Genomic DNA, 18087 nt, shown 5'->3' on the forward strand with positions numbered 1-18087 from the left:
TATTAAAATTGTTTTTATATTGTTTTAAGTAGTGTATTTTAAATGATGTTTGTTTTTATGTTTTTAAACTAGTTGTACACTGCCCAGAGCCTCTGGATGGGGTTGTTTATAAATGTAACAAATAAATAAATATTAAGGCATGCGTATGAGTCGTATTAGAGACATACCTGGGCGGAGCCAAGCTTCTGGTTGATGTGAGGAGGCAGGGCCATAGTGGTGGTGATATAATCTAAGTGTGATGTCACCTTTGTGGGCAGAGTCATGGTGGAGGTCTTAACCATGCTCCCCTGTTTGGAAATGGCCCTCCCACAGGGCAAGTCCAAGCATGTCCAGACATGCCCAGAGCAGGTGCTGAACATATAACCGTGAATGGAAATGCCTCCCTCCCACAGAACAGGCCCAGACATATTCAGACGTGCCCAGAGGAGGTACAGAATAGGCCCTGAGTGCCACGCACCAATAGGAATGCAGTCCACCCCTCCATTCTGTGTATTGTTGAGTCACACCACTTCAAGAAGCACCAACAGGTTGCTTTGTGATGCAACCACACACACCCACACACCCCTCCAGACATGCTTGGACCATCAGGAAAGGAATCTTCCCATCTATTTTATGGGATACAAAAATCTGGGGAGACTTCTGAATAGGTTCTTCCTGGTGACAACAGACAAGAAGTATGTACATTATTATTCTAGGTGAAAGGCTGTGGGGGGCTGAGTGGGTGAAGCAACAATATCTTGTTTTATACTTAAAACAAGATCAAATACTGTTTTAAACTTTATATTACTTTTACTGTTTTGAGCCACCCTAAACAGTATTGTATTGGAGGGGCAGGATATAAATATTATTAAATTAATAACAATAATAATAGTACCAAACTAGCTGACCTGGCGCAGAGCATCTGCACCCCTAGTTCTCCCTATCTTTCCCCCTCCACAACCGATCCAGATCTCTGTCCTATCTTCATTTTGTCCCCATCCCTTCAGCCAGTTCGTTCTCACCCCCCATCCCTTCAGCCAGTTCATTCTCACCATCCCTTCAGCTAGTTTGTTCTCACCCCATCTCTTCAGCCAGTTCATTCTCACCTCACCCCATCCCTTCAGCCAGTTTGTTCTCACCCCCATCCCTTCAGCCAGTGCGTTTTCACCCTCTTCCCTTCAGCAAGTTCATTCTCACCCCCATCCCTTCAGCCCATTCATTCTTGCCCCCATCTCTTCAGCCAGTGTGTTATCTCCGCCCTATCCCTTCAACCAGTTCGTTCTCCCCCCCACATCCCATCTGCCAGTTCATTCTCTCCCCCCCCCCCCACAAACACACACACATCTTTTCAACCAATTTATTCTTGCCTCCATCCCTACAGCCCCGGTTTTGCTGCCCGTGCCGCATGCTCGGCCATCCTCCTCGCAAGGAGGCAGGCAGTTGGAGCTGACGTGCACTCTACCTCCAGCTCACAGTGGGCCTCCTCCTCCTCCTCCTTGACCTCCCTCCCTCCCTCAGCATGCTTGCTTGGAGAGAGACTCCCCCTGCTGCGCTCTGCTCTGTTCTGCACTTCCAGGAAATCTCACAAGAGCTGCCACACACGGGATTGGTCACGGATATGTCTTAGAGAATTATATAATGTGGTAAGACACAAAGCAGACTCTGTGTACTAATTTTATCCATGGCAAGGAGTTCTGATTTCATTAAGGTGAGGTCAGGTTGGTCTATTCAGACTCATGTCTTGTCCTAAGACTTTTACTTCCCCAGCCAGGAATTCTTCATTAAAATGGAAGAGCACTATGAATACGAATATACAAATATGACAAATATTTATATATACTGCTTTTCAACTGAAGTTCCCAAAACGGTTTACATAGACATAAATAAATAAATAAAATGGCTCCCTGTCCCCAAAGGGCTCACAGTCTGAAAAAATAAACATAAGATAGACACCACAACAGCTACTGGAGGGATGCTGTGCTGAGAATGGATAAGGCCAGTTGCTCCAGGCACGGAGCCAGCTGAGCGGTGACCTGGGTCCAGCCTCGCTCGGCATGCCCCTCCAAATAGGCCCATGCATGTGATGTCACGTGAACTCCCCCCTCTCAAGCCCAGGCAACCAAGAGACCAGGTGAACGTGCTGCCAGTTATTTCAGGCAGCTCCGACAGCCCAGTAGAATGTTTTCCCCTTATTTATTTATTTAATTTATACCCCGCCCAAACTTATGTCTCTGGGCAGCTAACAACAATTAAAACACATAAAAAGTTAACACAGTTAAACATATAACACATATAAAAGTTAAAACAATACAATAATTTAAAAACCATAAAATTAACAAACAATATTTTAATTAAAAACCTGAGAATGCAGATTTGCAATAGTACGGTGATTATTTCCAATAACCATAACACTGTGCAACTGCATTCACACAGTTTCCAATCTTTGCAGAAGAGCATTCTTGGGCACTGTGTGCATGCTGTGCTAGGACAAGTGTATGCAAGCTGGTAATTGTACTTAACACTTTTGTCTATAAATACTATTGTGGATTGACTAATTAATAACAAGTGATACTTAAATAAAGACTGCAACTACAACATGTTAAAATAGTGTTAGAAATTAGACTAAAGCAAGGGGGTGACCTGGGAGCCTCTCTCTTCAATGCCTTTTGTATCACACCATTTTTGAATCAACTGCACTCAATCATTATTAGCTGAGTTCCATACTTCTTATGACACCATTGCATTAAACTGTGCATTCGTAGATTACTTGCTGTAGAAGAAATAAGCATGCAAACTCACCCATATCTTCTAGGAATTTATTGAGTGATCCCTTCTTATGAACAAATAATTTATTTTCAGATTTCAAAACACCCAACACAATTAAGTTAAATGCATATATGGATTTTTTAAAAACATCACTTCCCGCCCCCCCTTCCAACTTTAAAGCTACAGTTAAAGGAAGTCTGTCAGATACAATAAGTCCATTCATGGAGAAATTATTGTGGTGTACGTCAGTGCCAACAATGTGTGGAAATGTAGTTGAGAGGTCCTGGAAGCTAAATTTAGGCAGATGAGATGAATGTGTGTGTGATGAGATGTTGGTACTGGGAGGAGGGGTTTAGATTTGTTAGGCACTGGGATACATTTTGGGGCAAGCAAAGCTTGCACAAAAGGGATGGGCTGCACTTGAACCAAGATGGAACCAGACTGCTGGTGCTTAAAGTCAAAAAGGTTGCAGAGTAGCTTTTAAAATGATGCCTGGGGAATAGCCAACAGGAGCTGGGCAGTATCCAGTTCAGCAAATGCCATTCCTTAAGGTGTGAGAGTGTAAAGATTCAGATAAAACAGAAGGGGACAGAGCAGAACCACATAAAGAGCAGACAGGAGGCTATATTAGCTGGTCAAAGAGACCAGAGAGAGAGAGAGAGAGAGAGAGAGAGATGATGATTCAGCATATACGTGTTTATATGCAAATGTCAGAAGCCTCCAAGCCAAGATGGGTGAGCTGGAGTGCTTGGTTGCTAATGAACAAATAGATATAGTGGGCATAACAGAAACATGGTGGAACAGTGAAAACCAGTGGGACACTGTTATCACTGGATATAAATTCTATAGAAAGGACAGGGAGGAGTGTCTTGGAGGTAGAGTAGCACTGTATGTTAAAAAAAGGGACAGAATCTAACAAGTTAGAAAACCTAGGAGGACCGGAGTCCTCCACAGAAACCCTGTGGGTGACAATACAAGGCCTGAAAGGAAATGTGCTACTGGGGACGTGCTATTACCATCCGGATCAAAATGCTGACAGTGACTGGGAGTTGCAGAAGGAAATCAAGGAGGCATCAAGGAGATGCAGGGCAGTAATAATGGGTGACTTCAATTACCCACACATAGACTGGGTAAATTCACAGTCAGGTAATGACAAAGAGGTCAAATTTCTAGAAATGCTGAATGACTGTGCCCTAGAACGGTTGGTCTTGGAACCAACCAGAGATAAGGCGACCTTGAACTTGATACTGAGTGGAACCCAGGACCTGGTGCCAGTGTCAGTGTCAGAAGTCAATGTCATGAACCCCTTAGGGAACAGTGACCATAGTGCGATCAAATTCAGCATACATGTGGGGAGAGAATCACCAAGGACGTCTAACACAGATACTTTATTATTTTTTATTATTTATTATTTTATCAAATTTGTACACCGCCCCCAAACTTTCATCTCTGGGTGGTTAACAATAGCACGAAACAAGTTAAAACATAAAGTTAAGTTAAAACTTAAAACAATTTAAAAATCAACCACAAATTAAAACCTTAAAAAAAAAAAGCTGAAAAACTTGGGTGAAGAGCTGGGTTTTCAAATGCTTTTAAAAAATTGTCAGAGATGGGGAGGATCGTATCTCAGTAGGGAGTGCATTCCACAGTCTTGGGGCAGCAACTGAGAAAGCCCATCCCTGTGTGGCCACCAGGCAAGCTGGCGGTTTCAGAAGAGGAAACTTCTCCAAGATGAGGAGTATGGTGAAAAGAAAGCTGAAAGGGAAAATCCATGCATTTACTCCAAAATGTATGGAATTTACTCAAAGCCACAATACTAGAAGCCCAGTTAGAATGTATACCAAAAAGGAGGAAAGGTATCACTAAGTCCAGGAGGATGCCAGCATGGCTAACAGGTAATGTCAAGGAAGCCATAAAAGGGAAGAAGACTTCCTTCCAAAATTGGAAGGCCTCCCCAAATGCCCCATTTGTGCATTCACTGCCCAATTGAAGAGAACAGAAAGGATCACAAACTCTGGCAAAAGAAATGCAAAGTGACAATAAGGGAAGCAAAAAGAGAGTTTGAGGAACATTTAGCTAAAAGCATCAAGGGGAATAACAAAAACTTATTTCAATACATCAGAAGCAGGAAACCTGCTAGGGAGGCAGTTGGACCATTAGACAATGAGGGAGTGAAAGTGATGATTAAGGAGGATATGAAGGTTGTAGAGAAGCTAAATGAGTTCTTTGCATCTGGCAGAGGATTCTGAGCATATACCTGTTCCTGAACCAGGCTTTTCGGAGATGGAGGCTAAAGAACTGAATCAGATAGAAGTGACAAGAGTTGATGTTCTAAACTGTCAAAAAAATTGAAAACTAACAAATCACAAGGACCAGATGGCATACATCCAAGAATCCTTAAAGAACTCAAATGTGGAATTGCTGACCTATTATGTTTGGAATCTGGATCCCTTACTATTTTTTTTAAAGCATGGGAACTTACTTTCCCCAGATGGATTAAACTATGCTTGGATATTCAGGAGCCCTCCTATTTTTGGTTTCTATGGAGAGACTCCTTTCCTAGACCTTGGCTGTCATATGTCAACAACAAAATATTGCAAATGGGTCTATCTCCTTCTGAAAATTTACTCATGGGAAATGAGAAGGCGAAGATTACACTTATACAACGCCTTCATGACATTGAGCACCAGAATCTTGTTTCTAGGGGAAATAGGACCTGCTCTCCTCTATTTTTTGGTATCATGCCCCCTTCGGGGAATAGAGGTGCTAAATATTTAGCTTCCCTACACTTTTTAAAGTTTAGGATAGCTTTCACTAGGGACCATATGAATGTGCTGCCTTCAGCCCTTTTGGAAAAAAGATTTAATAAGGGATCGTCAGATTTTGGCCTATGCCCTTGTGGTGCAGGCCTCCCTGAAACAGTTTCTCATGTGCTGTTATATTGCTCCCTGTATTCTGATACTAGGAAAGAACTCATATTCCCTCTGTTAGAGCAATTCCCATGAAGAGCTGATTCCTTTTATTTGAATTTTTGTCTTGAGGATCAAGATAATGAGGTTACTAAGGTGGTGGCAAAATTCTTTTATGTCGGTATTAGACTAAGATCCTGTTTAATATCTAATTCTTAGGAGCTATTGTTCTGTCCTGATAATAATGTATTATATTACTGTTGGCATATTTTGCTTTTAATCTTGTTTTAATGTTTGTATGTTCTCTGTGTGGCCTATGGCTGTAATAAATTGATTGAATTGAATTGAATTGCTGACTTCCTTGCATACGTATGGAATGTATCCATACAATCAGGCTCTGTACCAGAGAACTGGAAAGTAGCCAATATAACACCAATTTTCAAAAAGGGATCCAGGGGCAATCCAGGTAACTACAGGCTGGCTAGCTTAACGTCTGTTCTGGGAAAATTGATGGAAAACATTCTCAAGGATAAAATTGTAAAGCACATAAAAGAACAGGCCCTGCTGGGGGAGCACCAGCATGGCTTCTACAAAGGTAAAACTTGCCTCACGAAACTTTTGGAGTTCTTTGCAAGTGTCAACAAGTGTGTGGATAAAGGTGATCCAGTTGACAAAGTATACCTGGACTTCCAAAAGCTTTCAACAAAGTTCATTATCAAAGACTCTTGCGAAAACTTAGCAGTCATGGGATAAGGGTACAAGTACATGTGTGGATTGGTAACTGCTTGAAGGACAGGAAACAGGGGGTAGGTATAAATTGAGAGGTTTTAGAATGGAAGTTAATAAGAAGTGGGATCCCCCCCAGGAATCTGTACTGGGACCGGTGCTTTTTAATTTATTCATAAATGATCTAGAAGTTGGGGTAAGCAGCGAGGGCCAAATTTCCAGATGATACCAAACACTTTTGGGTAGTGAAATCCAAAACAGAGTGTGAGGAGCTCCAAAAGGATCTCTCCAAACTGGGTGAGTGGGCGACAAAGTGGCAAATGCAGTTCAATGTTGGGAAGTGTAAAGTGATGCACATTGGGATGAAAAAACCCAACTTTAAGTATATGTGGATGGGATCTGAGCTGTCGGTGACTGACCATGAGAGGGATCTTGGGGTCGTGGTGGACGGCTCGTTGAAAGTGTTGACTCAATGTGCGGCAGCTGTGAAAAAGGCTAATTTCATGCTAGGGATCATTAGGAAGGGGATTGAAAATAAAACTGCTAATATGATAATGCCTTTATACAAAACTATGGTGTGATCACATCTGGAGTACTGCGTACAATTCTGGTCACCACATCTAAGGAAGGACATTGTAGAACTGGAAAAGGTGCAGAAGAGGGCAACCAAGATGATCAGGGGGCCAGAGCACCTTCCTTATGAGGCAAGAATACAAAACCTGGGGCTGTTTATTTTAGAAAAAAGACGACTGCGGGAAGTCATGATAGAGGTCTATAAAATCATGCATGGTGTGGAGAAAGTGGATAGAGAGAAAATCTTCCTCTCACATAACACTAGAACCATGGGACATCCTATGAAATTGATTACCAGTAAATTTAGGACTAACCTTTTCATACAACACATAATCAACTTGTGGAATTCTCTGCCACAAGATGTGGTGACAGCCAACAACCTGGATGGCTTTAAGAGGGGTTTCGAAAACTTCATGGAGGAGAAGTCTATCAACAGCTACTAGTAGTCAGAGGGCTATAGGCCACCTCCAGCCTAAAAGGCAGGATGCCTCTGAATACCAGTTGCAGGGTAATAACAGCAGGGGAGAGGGCATGCCCTCAAGTCCTGCCTGTAGGCTCCAATTGGCATCTGGTGGGCAACTGTGTGAAATAGGATGCTGAACTAGATGGCCTGATCCAACAGGGCTGTTCTTATGTTCTGATCTGGGAGGACCCAGTGGCATGTATGCTTCAGCCACAAGGTAATGCAACCAAAATGAAACCATTCTACAAACTCACCCAGGTTTCGATATTCTGACACATGACAGATAAGTCGAAAAGAAAGGTACTGTGATCAAAGGGAAGGATATGACCATAACTGGCACTGCCATAGATACTGACTGATATAAAAAAACAAGGATGCACCAGTGCAGTGAGATATCAGCCTAACAGAACTTCCCAACTAACTGCACTGATGCAGCAAGGAAGGGGGAATTTTTGACGCTCTCCCTGAAGCCCTTTTTGCCACTCAAAATATGTTGCTGAGGGTTGTGCAGCCACATCCTGGGAAAGAGGAGGGCATCAAAAATGGCAAAAATTGCAGCCACTTCCCCCATTGCACCAGTACAGCTAGTTGGGAAATTCTGTTAAGCTGCTCTCTTGCTGCACCAGTATTTCCTTAACCCATAAGTCGACCACTCCTTTCTAAGGTCTCACTCTCATTTCACCTTAAACAGGTTTGGCAGGTTTTTTAAACGCTTCAAAAACCCAATGAACCTCTTCAATCACAGAAAAGAGTGAGACATAAAAATAAGTGAACACACAATCAGTCATACCACCCTTCACTCTCTGAAAAGCTATTATTCAATTGCAGCCTTATCAACCATAGAATTAAAGATATCCTCTGAGAAAGATAAAGAAGGCTAAATAAAATGTAACTCAATCACCCCAGGCATCTCCTTTGATCTCAGCACACCTTAAGTGACCACCATAGATACGATCTAGGCAAATGTACAATATTATCCTATGCATGTTCATTTAAAAGGAAATCTCACTGCAGTTATTAGCATTTTGCATCCCATTTATTTCAGTGGGAGACTTAAACACAAACTTCTTCCTCTGAAATCAAAGGAACAAAGAACACCTGGCTGGATTTTGACCCAAATATCTAACCAGGAAATTTCATCATATTTTTACTTCAAATACATATGCCCTTCAGAATTTCTATCTACGCTCAATAGACTAAGTGACCAAAAAGAAGGCATAATAGGAGCCCCTGATGGCGCAGTGGTAAAACTGCCGCCCTGTAACCAGAAGGTTACAAGTTCGATCCTGACCAGGGGCTCAAGGTTGACTCAGCCTTCCATCCTTCCGAGGTCGGTAAAATGAATACCCAGAATGTTGGGGGCAATATGCTAAAAAATCATTGTAAACCGCTTAGAGAGCTCCGGCTATAGAGCGGTATATAAATGTAAGTGCTATTGCTATAATTTCACCTCTTCTGTTCCATCTGTTCTGCAGAATCACTAGCACAGCTCAAATGCTCTGATGGTTCCAAAGTACCTGTAAAACTTTACAATTTAAAAATAATAATATTGGAACTTTCCATTGCCTTAAAACTTATGCACATATGCATAAATGACTGTTCACATAAGCAACCTACTCGCATGAACTGTCTAACAGTGGAGTTGAGATCTCACGCAGGTTACCATGTGACCTGTCCTGCTTTATTCAACAAAGGGCAAACCAATTTAATTTGATCCCAAATCAAAGCAGTGATTGAGAAACTGTGATTGAGACTGGTGGAATTACAAACGGTAACAGACACAGGATTCCCAAATCTGAATTAGCTGCAGGTCAGGCAGCATGTGGACTGGACAGTGGAAGGAAAGAGATGTCCCTTTCCCCATTCACTGCTTTCCACAGCAGAGGAAAAGCAGCAGGTGGGAGAATAGAAGAGCCAGTGTGGTATAGTGGTTAGAGTGCTGGACTAGGACCAGGGAGACCTGAGTTCAAATCCCCATTCAACCATGATACTTGCTGGGTGACTCTGAGCCAGTCACTTCTCTCTCAGCCTAACCTACTTCACAGGGTTGTTGTGAGGAGAAGCTTAAGTATGTAGTACACCACTCTGGGCTCCTTGAAAGAAGAACAGGATATAAAATGTCAATAATAATAATAATAATAATAATAATAACAACAACAACAACAACAACAACAGGAAACTATTAAACACCAACAAAACAAAGCAGGCCTACAAGAAATAACAAGTAAAGAACCGAGCCGAAAAATGGAAAAATAAGCCACTGCATGGTCAATATCTGCTGAATATGAGTGGAAAATCAAACATCACCAAGACCTGGCAGTGGCTTAAGAATAGCAACTTGAAGAAAGAAACAGGGGGTTTAATTCTGGCTGCACAAGAACAGGCACTAAGAACAAATGCAATAAGAGCAAAAGTCAAAAAATCCACAACAAACAGCAAGTGCCGCCTTTGTAAAAAAAGCAAATGGAACCGTGGACCACCTAATCAGCTGTTGTAAAAAGATCGCACAGACTAACTAAACAAACAAAGGCATGACAAGGTAGCAGGGATGATACATTGGAACATCTGCAAAAAATACAAGCTACCTATAGCCAAAATTGGTGGGACCATAAAATTGAAAAAGTTGTAGAAAATGAAGATGCAAAAATATTATGGACCTTCCGACTACAAACAGACAAACATCTGCCAAAAAACACCAGATATAACTGTAGTCGAGAAGAAAGAAAAACAAGTTAAAATAATCAACATAGCAATACCAGGGGATAGCAGAATAGAAGAAAAATAAATAGAAAATATAACAAAATACAAAGATCTACAAATTGAAATTAAAAGGCTGTGGCAGAAGAAGACCAAAATAATTCCAGTAGTAATTGGTGCCTTAGGTACAATTCCAAAACATCTTGAAGAGCACCTCAACACCATAGGGGCCATAGAAATCACCATCAGCCAATTACAAAAAGCAACTTTACTGGGAACAGCCTATATTCTGTGACAATATCTATAATAATAACAGCAACAATACTGATAATAAAATTCAGCCATCCCAGGTGCTTGGGAAGGACTCAATGTCTGGATAAAACAAACCAGTCAATAACACCTGTCTGACTGTGTAAACAAAAATATAACAATAAATAGTAAATAATAGTAAAAATAATAAATAGTTAGCCCCCACATCCCCATTTGCCACATATCTCCTGTCAGTGGCTGACATCCTGATTAAGAACATAAAGAACGGCCCTGCTAGATTAGGCCCAAGGCCTATCTAGTCCAGCATCCTGTTTCACAAAGTGGGCCACCAGATGAAGCACATGCATGAATAGGATCTGTAAGGATACACAACTTTCTCAGACCTCATGCATTCACACTGTTTGCAAGCCAACTAATACTTATGAGTCCTGCCCACAATCTGGAAGCACTCTGGATGAGCAGAAACATGTCTCTGACTTTCTTGTAGAGCACTCAAGTGCTGGCAGTGTTCAGAAGTACTAACAGTCTTGTGAAACATCATGAGCTCAGGAGGACTGGAGTTGCACAAGGGGTCCATGACGCTATCCATGCTCATACTTCATTAGTTCAAACGTCAGCCAATGCCTCTCACTCTCACTCTACATATTCAACAGCAAACACATGACTGAACAAAAAACCTGTAGTTTCTGCTGAAAATGTAGTTCTACCTTGAGAGACGATTCCTATATTGTAATATGTGTTTTGTAATATGACTGACCAGTTTCATATTTGTGTTTCAGTTATCTGTGCACTTAACAAATGAATTAGTTCTATCATTTTTCAGTCACTACTTGAGTTTAGGAAACAAAAAAAGAAGTTTGTTATTTGTGGAATAGAGCTCATTTTTTTACAAGCAATACTGTCTCAGTCTGAAACTGTCATTAATATAGTGTACAGTGAAGGCAAAAGAAACTTCCAATCATTTCCATGCTTGCCACAATCTGTCACATCACTTATCTTTTGTTACCTTGCACTAGTTTTCATTTTGCTATCTGAAAGTATTATCACCCTTCGCAACATTATACTAGACTGAGTTAAACATGACCAGTATATGGCATACAATTTCTCCTGGCAACTACCTGAATATGCCTGAATATGCAGGTGAAATAAAGCAACTCATTTTATCTCCCGCCCCCCTTCTACTCAGAGAACACCAACAAAAATACAAAAGATTCAGTCCTCAGCAAAATAAGTCTTAGAAACATTTTTTTAAGTTCAGGAGGTAATATTCCCACTCATATACCTTTAGCCATTTGGAAAAGATAAACTATCTATTTAGAATTATGGAAAGATAAATCAGTACAAATGCAATTATCTGCTGACAGTTTGTGAGAATTCACAGATATCATCACAACTAAGATTAGTACTTTACAATTTGGTAAATGTGCAACTTATCCCCAAAACTAGGGTCTTACTTTTAGCATTTAAGATAGCAATAAAGATAAAGGTAAAGTGTGCCTTCGAGTCGTTATCGACTCCTGGTGATCACAGAGCCCTGTGGTGGTCTTTGGTAGAATACAGGAGGGGTTTACCATTGTCATCTCCCACTCAGTATGAGATAATGCCTTTCAGCATCTTTCTGTGTTGCTGCTGCCAGATATAGGTGTTTCCCATAGTCTGGGGAAATACTTGCTTTTCCCAGCAATCCCATTAGGCTTTGAGAGACATATTTGACATCAACAAGGAAGACATCAGAAAAAATTGAGGGGGGCACAGAAAGGGCAAAGTACATTTATGGGTGGGTAGCTGTGTCCCACATATTCAAGTTCCTGAAACAGAAATGGGGGGGAGCCACCCCTGCCAGCCCTCTGGAACCACCCTTGAACCCCAAGACTGTCTGAACATCTGTCATACTTAGAAAAACACATCAATGCAGCTGGAATGTAATCAGCTTAATGTCTTAAACCTGCTCCCCTTCCCACGGTGCCGAACCAGTTCAGACCTTGGAACTGGAGTTGAGGGAGAAAGCTTCTCCCTCAACTCCAGCATAATTGGCTATGTGGGCTGTCCTTCATGGGAAAGGGAAAGGAAGCTTGCACAGCCAGTCCCCTCCCAACCACCACAATCTCGCTGACTGCAGAGAGGACACTCTCCCTGTCCTCTGAATGTGAACAGGAGAGCAGGGGGAGGGGGAAAGGGAGTGTGATGTGTGAATGCGGCCAACGTCTCATAGCAAATAGAATACAAACAGAACACTTCTTCAGGGAAAGGGGAAAGTGTACATGGTTATTAGTGCAAACACTTGTGCGCTTAACCCTAAGCACAATTAACTTAGAAGTAAGCATATTAACTTAGAAGTAAGACCCATTAATTTTCATGGGATTTGATTGTAGTCCCATCAATTCATCCTTTAGGAATGATGACAGGAGCTCCAAATGATTTCTCAGGATTTTGAGGAGGCTGGAATCTTATCGGTCATGGGGACACCACTGCAAACACTGACTAAGAAAGATTTGCTTCAAGTCAACTGACTTTAACTATCTGCAGGTTCTGAATATTATACATTCATTGGTTGCTTAGCAGAAAATTAAAATACTTTAAATCATTTTGTGACAGAATGATGCCCAAGCAAAATTTTTAGCACCAACAAATGGAATCCAACAGGTTCACCATCCTAATTGAACTATTTCAGAACTGATTAGGTCACTGGGTTTGGTTTGGTTTTGACTCTGAGACTTGTTGTGATTATATATTTAAAATATATTAAAAATATACACGTGCCTGGGGATTTTAAAACACAGTGCTTAGTGGTCAAAAGTAAAGATTCTAGAGTTAAAGTTTGCACTCTCTTCATGCAAGCCCTCGACCTTTAATTTCAGGTAAGTGGAGCCTAGTTGTGGTACCCTGATGTGATGGGAAGTTATTTTGCATGTATTCAAATGCCTTCTTCCATATACTATACGATCATATTCTAGACCAGGGGTGGGGAACCTTGGCCCTCCAGCTGTTTTTGAACTACAACTCCCACCATCCCCAGCCTGTGGCAGAAAAGCAGGTGGCTCAGCAGCAGCAGCAGCTGCTGCCTCCTCTCTTCTTCCAGGCTCTGAAGTGTGTGGAAACAGCTGGAGGGCCAAGGTTCCCCACCCCTGTTCTAGACCTAAGTCCTGACACTGAAACTGGTGGAGGGGAAGACTGAAGGGACAATTAAGTATTCAGTAGAGCAGGGTGGACACAATCCAACCAAAGACAAAGACAAACACTTTTATATTATTATTTATACAGTGCTATTCATATACATGATGCTTTACAGAGAATGATAGAACAGGTCCCTGCCTCATGGAGTTTACAATCTGGATAGCAACACAAATGAGACAACAAAGGAAGGGAAGACACTGGAGGCAGGGAAAATAGGCTATTTAGTTCCACATACTAAAACTTAGTTACAGTTATGAATGGGGACTAAAGGCATTGTGTCAAAGACTTCATGGAAAGGATGGGTTTTAAGAAGAGATGTCAAGAGAGGAGGCATCACACAGGTGTTGCAGGATGAAGGCAGTTCCAAGCATAAGGAGCAGCAAGGGAGAATGGGTAGAGTTGTTTGAGGGAGAAGACTTTTGGTGGTTGAGGATGGTGGAGCTAGAGCCACAGGCAGAACTGAAAAGGACTGAAAGGGGCAAGGTGATGGAGGGTTTTGAAGATAAGAACAAGTCCTACACATTTCAATGAGAATTATTTAAACAATGCCCCAATGCCCCTTAGCTCTTTTTCTCAGAATGCAATGGCCCTTAAAAGTGCATTTTCTGGATCATGTCAAGCATTGGTGTTCATGGTCCCAAAGGAAGGACCATGCAAAGTCAGACCTACTGTATATTCAATTGAGAGTCTGATTAACTTAGAGTGCTTGCTGTTGATTAAAAAAACATGTGGTACAAATAAATTGGACTAAATGAAAAGTCTCTCAGGTCATCATCTGCACAACTTTAGTTTTATTTTCTTCACTGTTGAATAAATTATAAAATACTTTTCTGTTGTTAGATTAGTGGAATTCAGCAGGAAAAAGTGAAAGTGTGATTATTCTTTGTCACAAGGAAAAACCCAAGAGTCTTGCGGCATCATAAGGACTAAAGGTATGATCCAGTCAAAGTCAAGCAATTTGAGGAGCTTGTATGCTGAATGGGGAGCTAAGCATGTACTGCAAGCTCGCTCTCTCTCTCTCTCTCTGCTCTAAACTCAATGGGATATGATGCCTGCTCATTTTCATGTTTACTCAGAAGTAAGTACCACTGATATACAGCTCCTAGGAGCAAATCCCACTGAACAACAGTATTTACTTAAACAACCACTGGATCAGTCGGTAAGGCTTCAATCCTGTGCAGATTTACCTCACTGAATTTTCATGGAGCTTACTTCCCAACTGGCATTGGATCACCGTTCATTTCAAGGAAACTTTAAAGTCATCTGTCAGTTCCATAGTGTTTAAAGTTGTGCCGTGGAGTTGGTGTCGACTCCTGGCGACCACAGATGTGGTTGTCTTTGGTAGAATACAGGAGAGGTTTACCATTGCCATCTCCCACGCAGTATGGGATTATGCCTCTCAGCATCTTCCTATAGTCTGGGAAACATACCATCGGGGATTCAAACCAGCAACCTCTTGCTCCCTAGGCAAGTTACTTCTTTGCTGCGCCATTAGCTGGCTTCCCACGGTAGCCACTGTTTAATCAGAAGTCTCACTGAGTTCAGTAGGACTTGCCCCAAGAAAATGTCCCTAGACCTGCAGCTTACGGCAATTAAGACTGGACTTATAGTTCTTAAATTCTGAATAGGATCAACGCTGTAGGAGAGAAGATGTCATGAATTGTGCTGTAAGGTGGGATGCAACTGACCGTGTCTAAGCGCAGTGGATGCAAGATTGCACACAGGGCAAACATCGTGGCCCTTCAAGGAAGGCATCTCCCCATTCTGACTCCCCTCCCAAAAGACCCCCCTCCCCAGCCTAACCGCTGTATCCTAATCGGCCAGCTATTCCCCCAGAAAGGAGAACCTCCGTCAATACTCTACCTGTGCACAGCCCCTTCACCTGTTGCCTGACCGCCGCCATCCGCAAAGGGCGCGGGCTCTTCCTTGACCTCGCGGAGCACCAGCGTTTTCTCCCGTTCGCGGGCAAACTCCCCCAACCCGCCGGGCCCCTCCTCCAGGGACTCCACGTAGAAGACGGTGCGAGCCGCGGGCTGGTGGCGTTGGTGCTCGGCCAGTCCATGTAGCCTGGTGGTGGGCAACAAAGTCCCGTTGAGAGGCGACGAAGAAGCAGCAGAAGGCGACGGAGAGGAGGAGGAGCAGGAAGAAGAAGAGGCGGCTTTTTTCCAGAAGGCGCCGCTGCCCCTCTCCTGGCTCTTCAGCAGGCGGCTCTGGCTCGGCCCCCAGTGCTCGAAGCTGCTGTCCTGCTGCAAACAGCCGCCCGCAGGAGCCGCCGGGTGGCTGAACAGTTTCCAGCGGAGGCGCAAAATGTGCTTCACGTCAAAGTCCTTCCTGCCTGAGTTCGACATGCTGCTGCTGCTGCTGCTCTTGCAGCCGAGGAGGAGGCGCGTGGCGCAGGCAAATGGCACAGGCGAGGCTGAAGTGAGGCGCCTCTGTGCGCGCACGGCGGGAAGAACAGCTCCGAGCCGCTTCCCTCGCCCCCAGGAGGAGGAGAGCTCGAAGGAAAAGAGAAGAGGAATAATAATAATAATAGAAGAGAGAGAGAGGACAGTCCCAGACAGGAGCAGGAGCTCTCAACTAGGAAACAATAAATGCGAACAGATGGAAGATGCCTCAAAACTGCAGGAGAGATGCGCAGCGCGAGAGGAGAAACAACAAGAGGGGCTCCCGCCAAAGACAGAGAGTGACTGATGGAGGGAGACCATAAAAGCGCGCGCTGCTCTAATTGACGCGCGGGCGGGGGGGGGGTATTCCGCCTCCTCCCCCCACCACCACTTTCCAGGCTTCGGCAGCAGCAGCTCCAGTGGAAAAGCAGGTGGCTCAGCAGCAGCAGCAGCCCCCGCTGCCTCCTCTCTTTTTCCAGGCTCTGAAGTGTGTGGAAAGAGCCTGGAGTTATTAGCCCCCCCCCTCCACTGAGCCACTCTCTGTGGGGGGAAATAACGTTTAAAGTTGCACAGCCTTTAAGATCTTGTTAGCAGAGGGGGAAGAAGGCAGGGCTGCAGTTATAGACAGGGTGCATGATATCTCCTATCTCACACACAGCTGTCAAGGTCCTCACTGAACCATTTTCTCTCCGCTTGCTGCCTCCACAGCGCCTCCCTTTCTAGCCCTGTCAATAAATGATGCAGATGTTCAGAGAAGCCTCGGGCTGAAGGAGATGCTACATGACCCTAATTTTAAGGGTCCAGCTTTATATGAAAATGGAGGCTGCCCGGCCCCCACCGCCTTTATTGCAGGACCGCATACCTCCTTCAAACGTAAGGGGTATCCCCTATTTCAGAACTGTCTGCGCATACATACACACATGCACAAGCTCTGCCATAGCCCTTACTTTCACAAGTTTACTTGGACAAAATAGGGATGTTATCAATCAATCAATCAATCAATCTTTATTACGGTAACAGACCAGGATATAGGGATATTACCACCTTCCCTAAGCCCATCTCAGAAGCCTCAGAGCATGCCCAGGATAAAACAAAATCCGTTGTCCTCCTCAAGAGTGTTTTTTTAATGACATGAAACCCAAGAGCAGGGATGGACACTGGCTTTATTCTAAAGGCTGCTTTATTCTCCTCAGGCCAGCTGCCACACAAAGTGACCTGACTATGAATAGCCAAACCCTATAGCAAATAAAGCTTCCGCACTAGGTTGAGTGTGTGTGTGTGTGTGTGCCCTTTTGGTGGCTGGGGGAGTCCAATATTGATACAATTTGCTCAGTTATTCCTGAGAATCCAGAGCCCTATTCAGCCTTATGCTGTACAGGTGTCTGAATAACATGTACATGGTTTTTGCATGAATGACTGCTCATACGTTCACTTTAAAAGTGAAAGTGAGTACAGTCCCTCAAATGCATGGTGCAGATAGGGGCCAATACAGATGGTATAGAGCCTGGCATACATTTAAACAGGTAACTGGAACACATATAGAGGGCCAATTCAGATGGAACAGCACTCCCATGCAGTAAAGGGGTGTGCTGGGAGGAGCACGTCAGAACATTCTCCATCAACATAACAACAAGTACTCTCTTGGTGCAATCCTTTCTGCCAGGCTCCATATTGTCCATACTGGCCCAGGAGGTGTTATTGTGTACTGTACTATATTGTATTGTTTAGAACTGGCATCGTTCAGCAGCTAAGAAACGGAACTGCAGGGCAGTCCTCAGTTTGAACCTTACCTCTGCCATGAGCAGTTTCTTAGGGGGCATTAGGCAAGCCGCTTCCTCTCAGCTCAGTAGTCTGGTCTTGCAGTAGCGAGCATGAGTTGTCCTATTGATAAAGAGGGTCCACCTTGGTTTGCATTTGGATAGGTGACATATGAGTGTTGCAAGATATTCCCCTTAGGAGATGGGGCCATAGCTCAGTGGAAGATCATCTACATGTTTGCATGCGGAGGGTCCTAGTTTCACTCCCTAGCATCTCCAGGTAGGGCTGGGAGAGACTACTGCCTGGAACCTAGGAAAACCATTGCCAATCAGTGTGAACAATACTGAGCGAGATAAACCAATGGTCTGACTCATTATAAGGCAGCTTC

The 18087-nt window shown here is 43.4% G+C and overlaps 1 protein-coding gene and 1 long non-coding RNA gene across 4 annotated transcripts in view; one reads left to right on the forward strand and one right to left on the reverse strand.

The window, feature by feature from the left end:
* The window catches only part of KLHL1 (kelch like family member 1), a 284280-nt gene extending 268041 nt beyond the window's left edge, over positions 1-16239 (reverse strand). For all 3 annotated transcript variants that reach the window (XM_053312232.1, XM_053312230.1, XM_053312229.1), the window contains exon 1: positions 15421-16239. In XM_053312232.1, coding sequence (XP_053168207.1) covers positions 15421-15905 — 485 coding nt within the window. In that variant the 5' untranslated portion in view covers positions 15906-16239. The remainder of the gene's footprint in view (positions 1-15420) is intronic.
* LOC128352048 (uncharacterized) lies at positions 546-14479 on the forward strand. The gene is made up of 3 exons (XR_008320183.1): positions 546-674; positions 12777-12909; positions 14398-14479. It is a non-coding gene; the product is annotated as an uncharacterized LOC128352048 (long non-coding RNA).
* Positions 16240-18087: the final 1848 nt, after the last annotated feature.

The sequence above is a fragment of the Hemicordylus capensis genome, chromosome 3 (genome assembly GCF_027244095.1).
Source record: "Hemicordylus capensis ecotype Gifberg chromosome 3, rHemCap1.1.pri, whole genome shotgun sequence".
NCBI lineage: Eukaryota > Metazoa > Chordata > Lepidosauria > Squamata > Cordylidae > Hemicordylus > Hemicordylus capensis.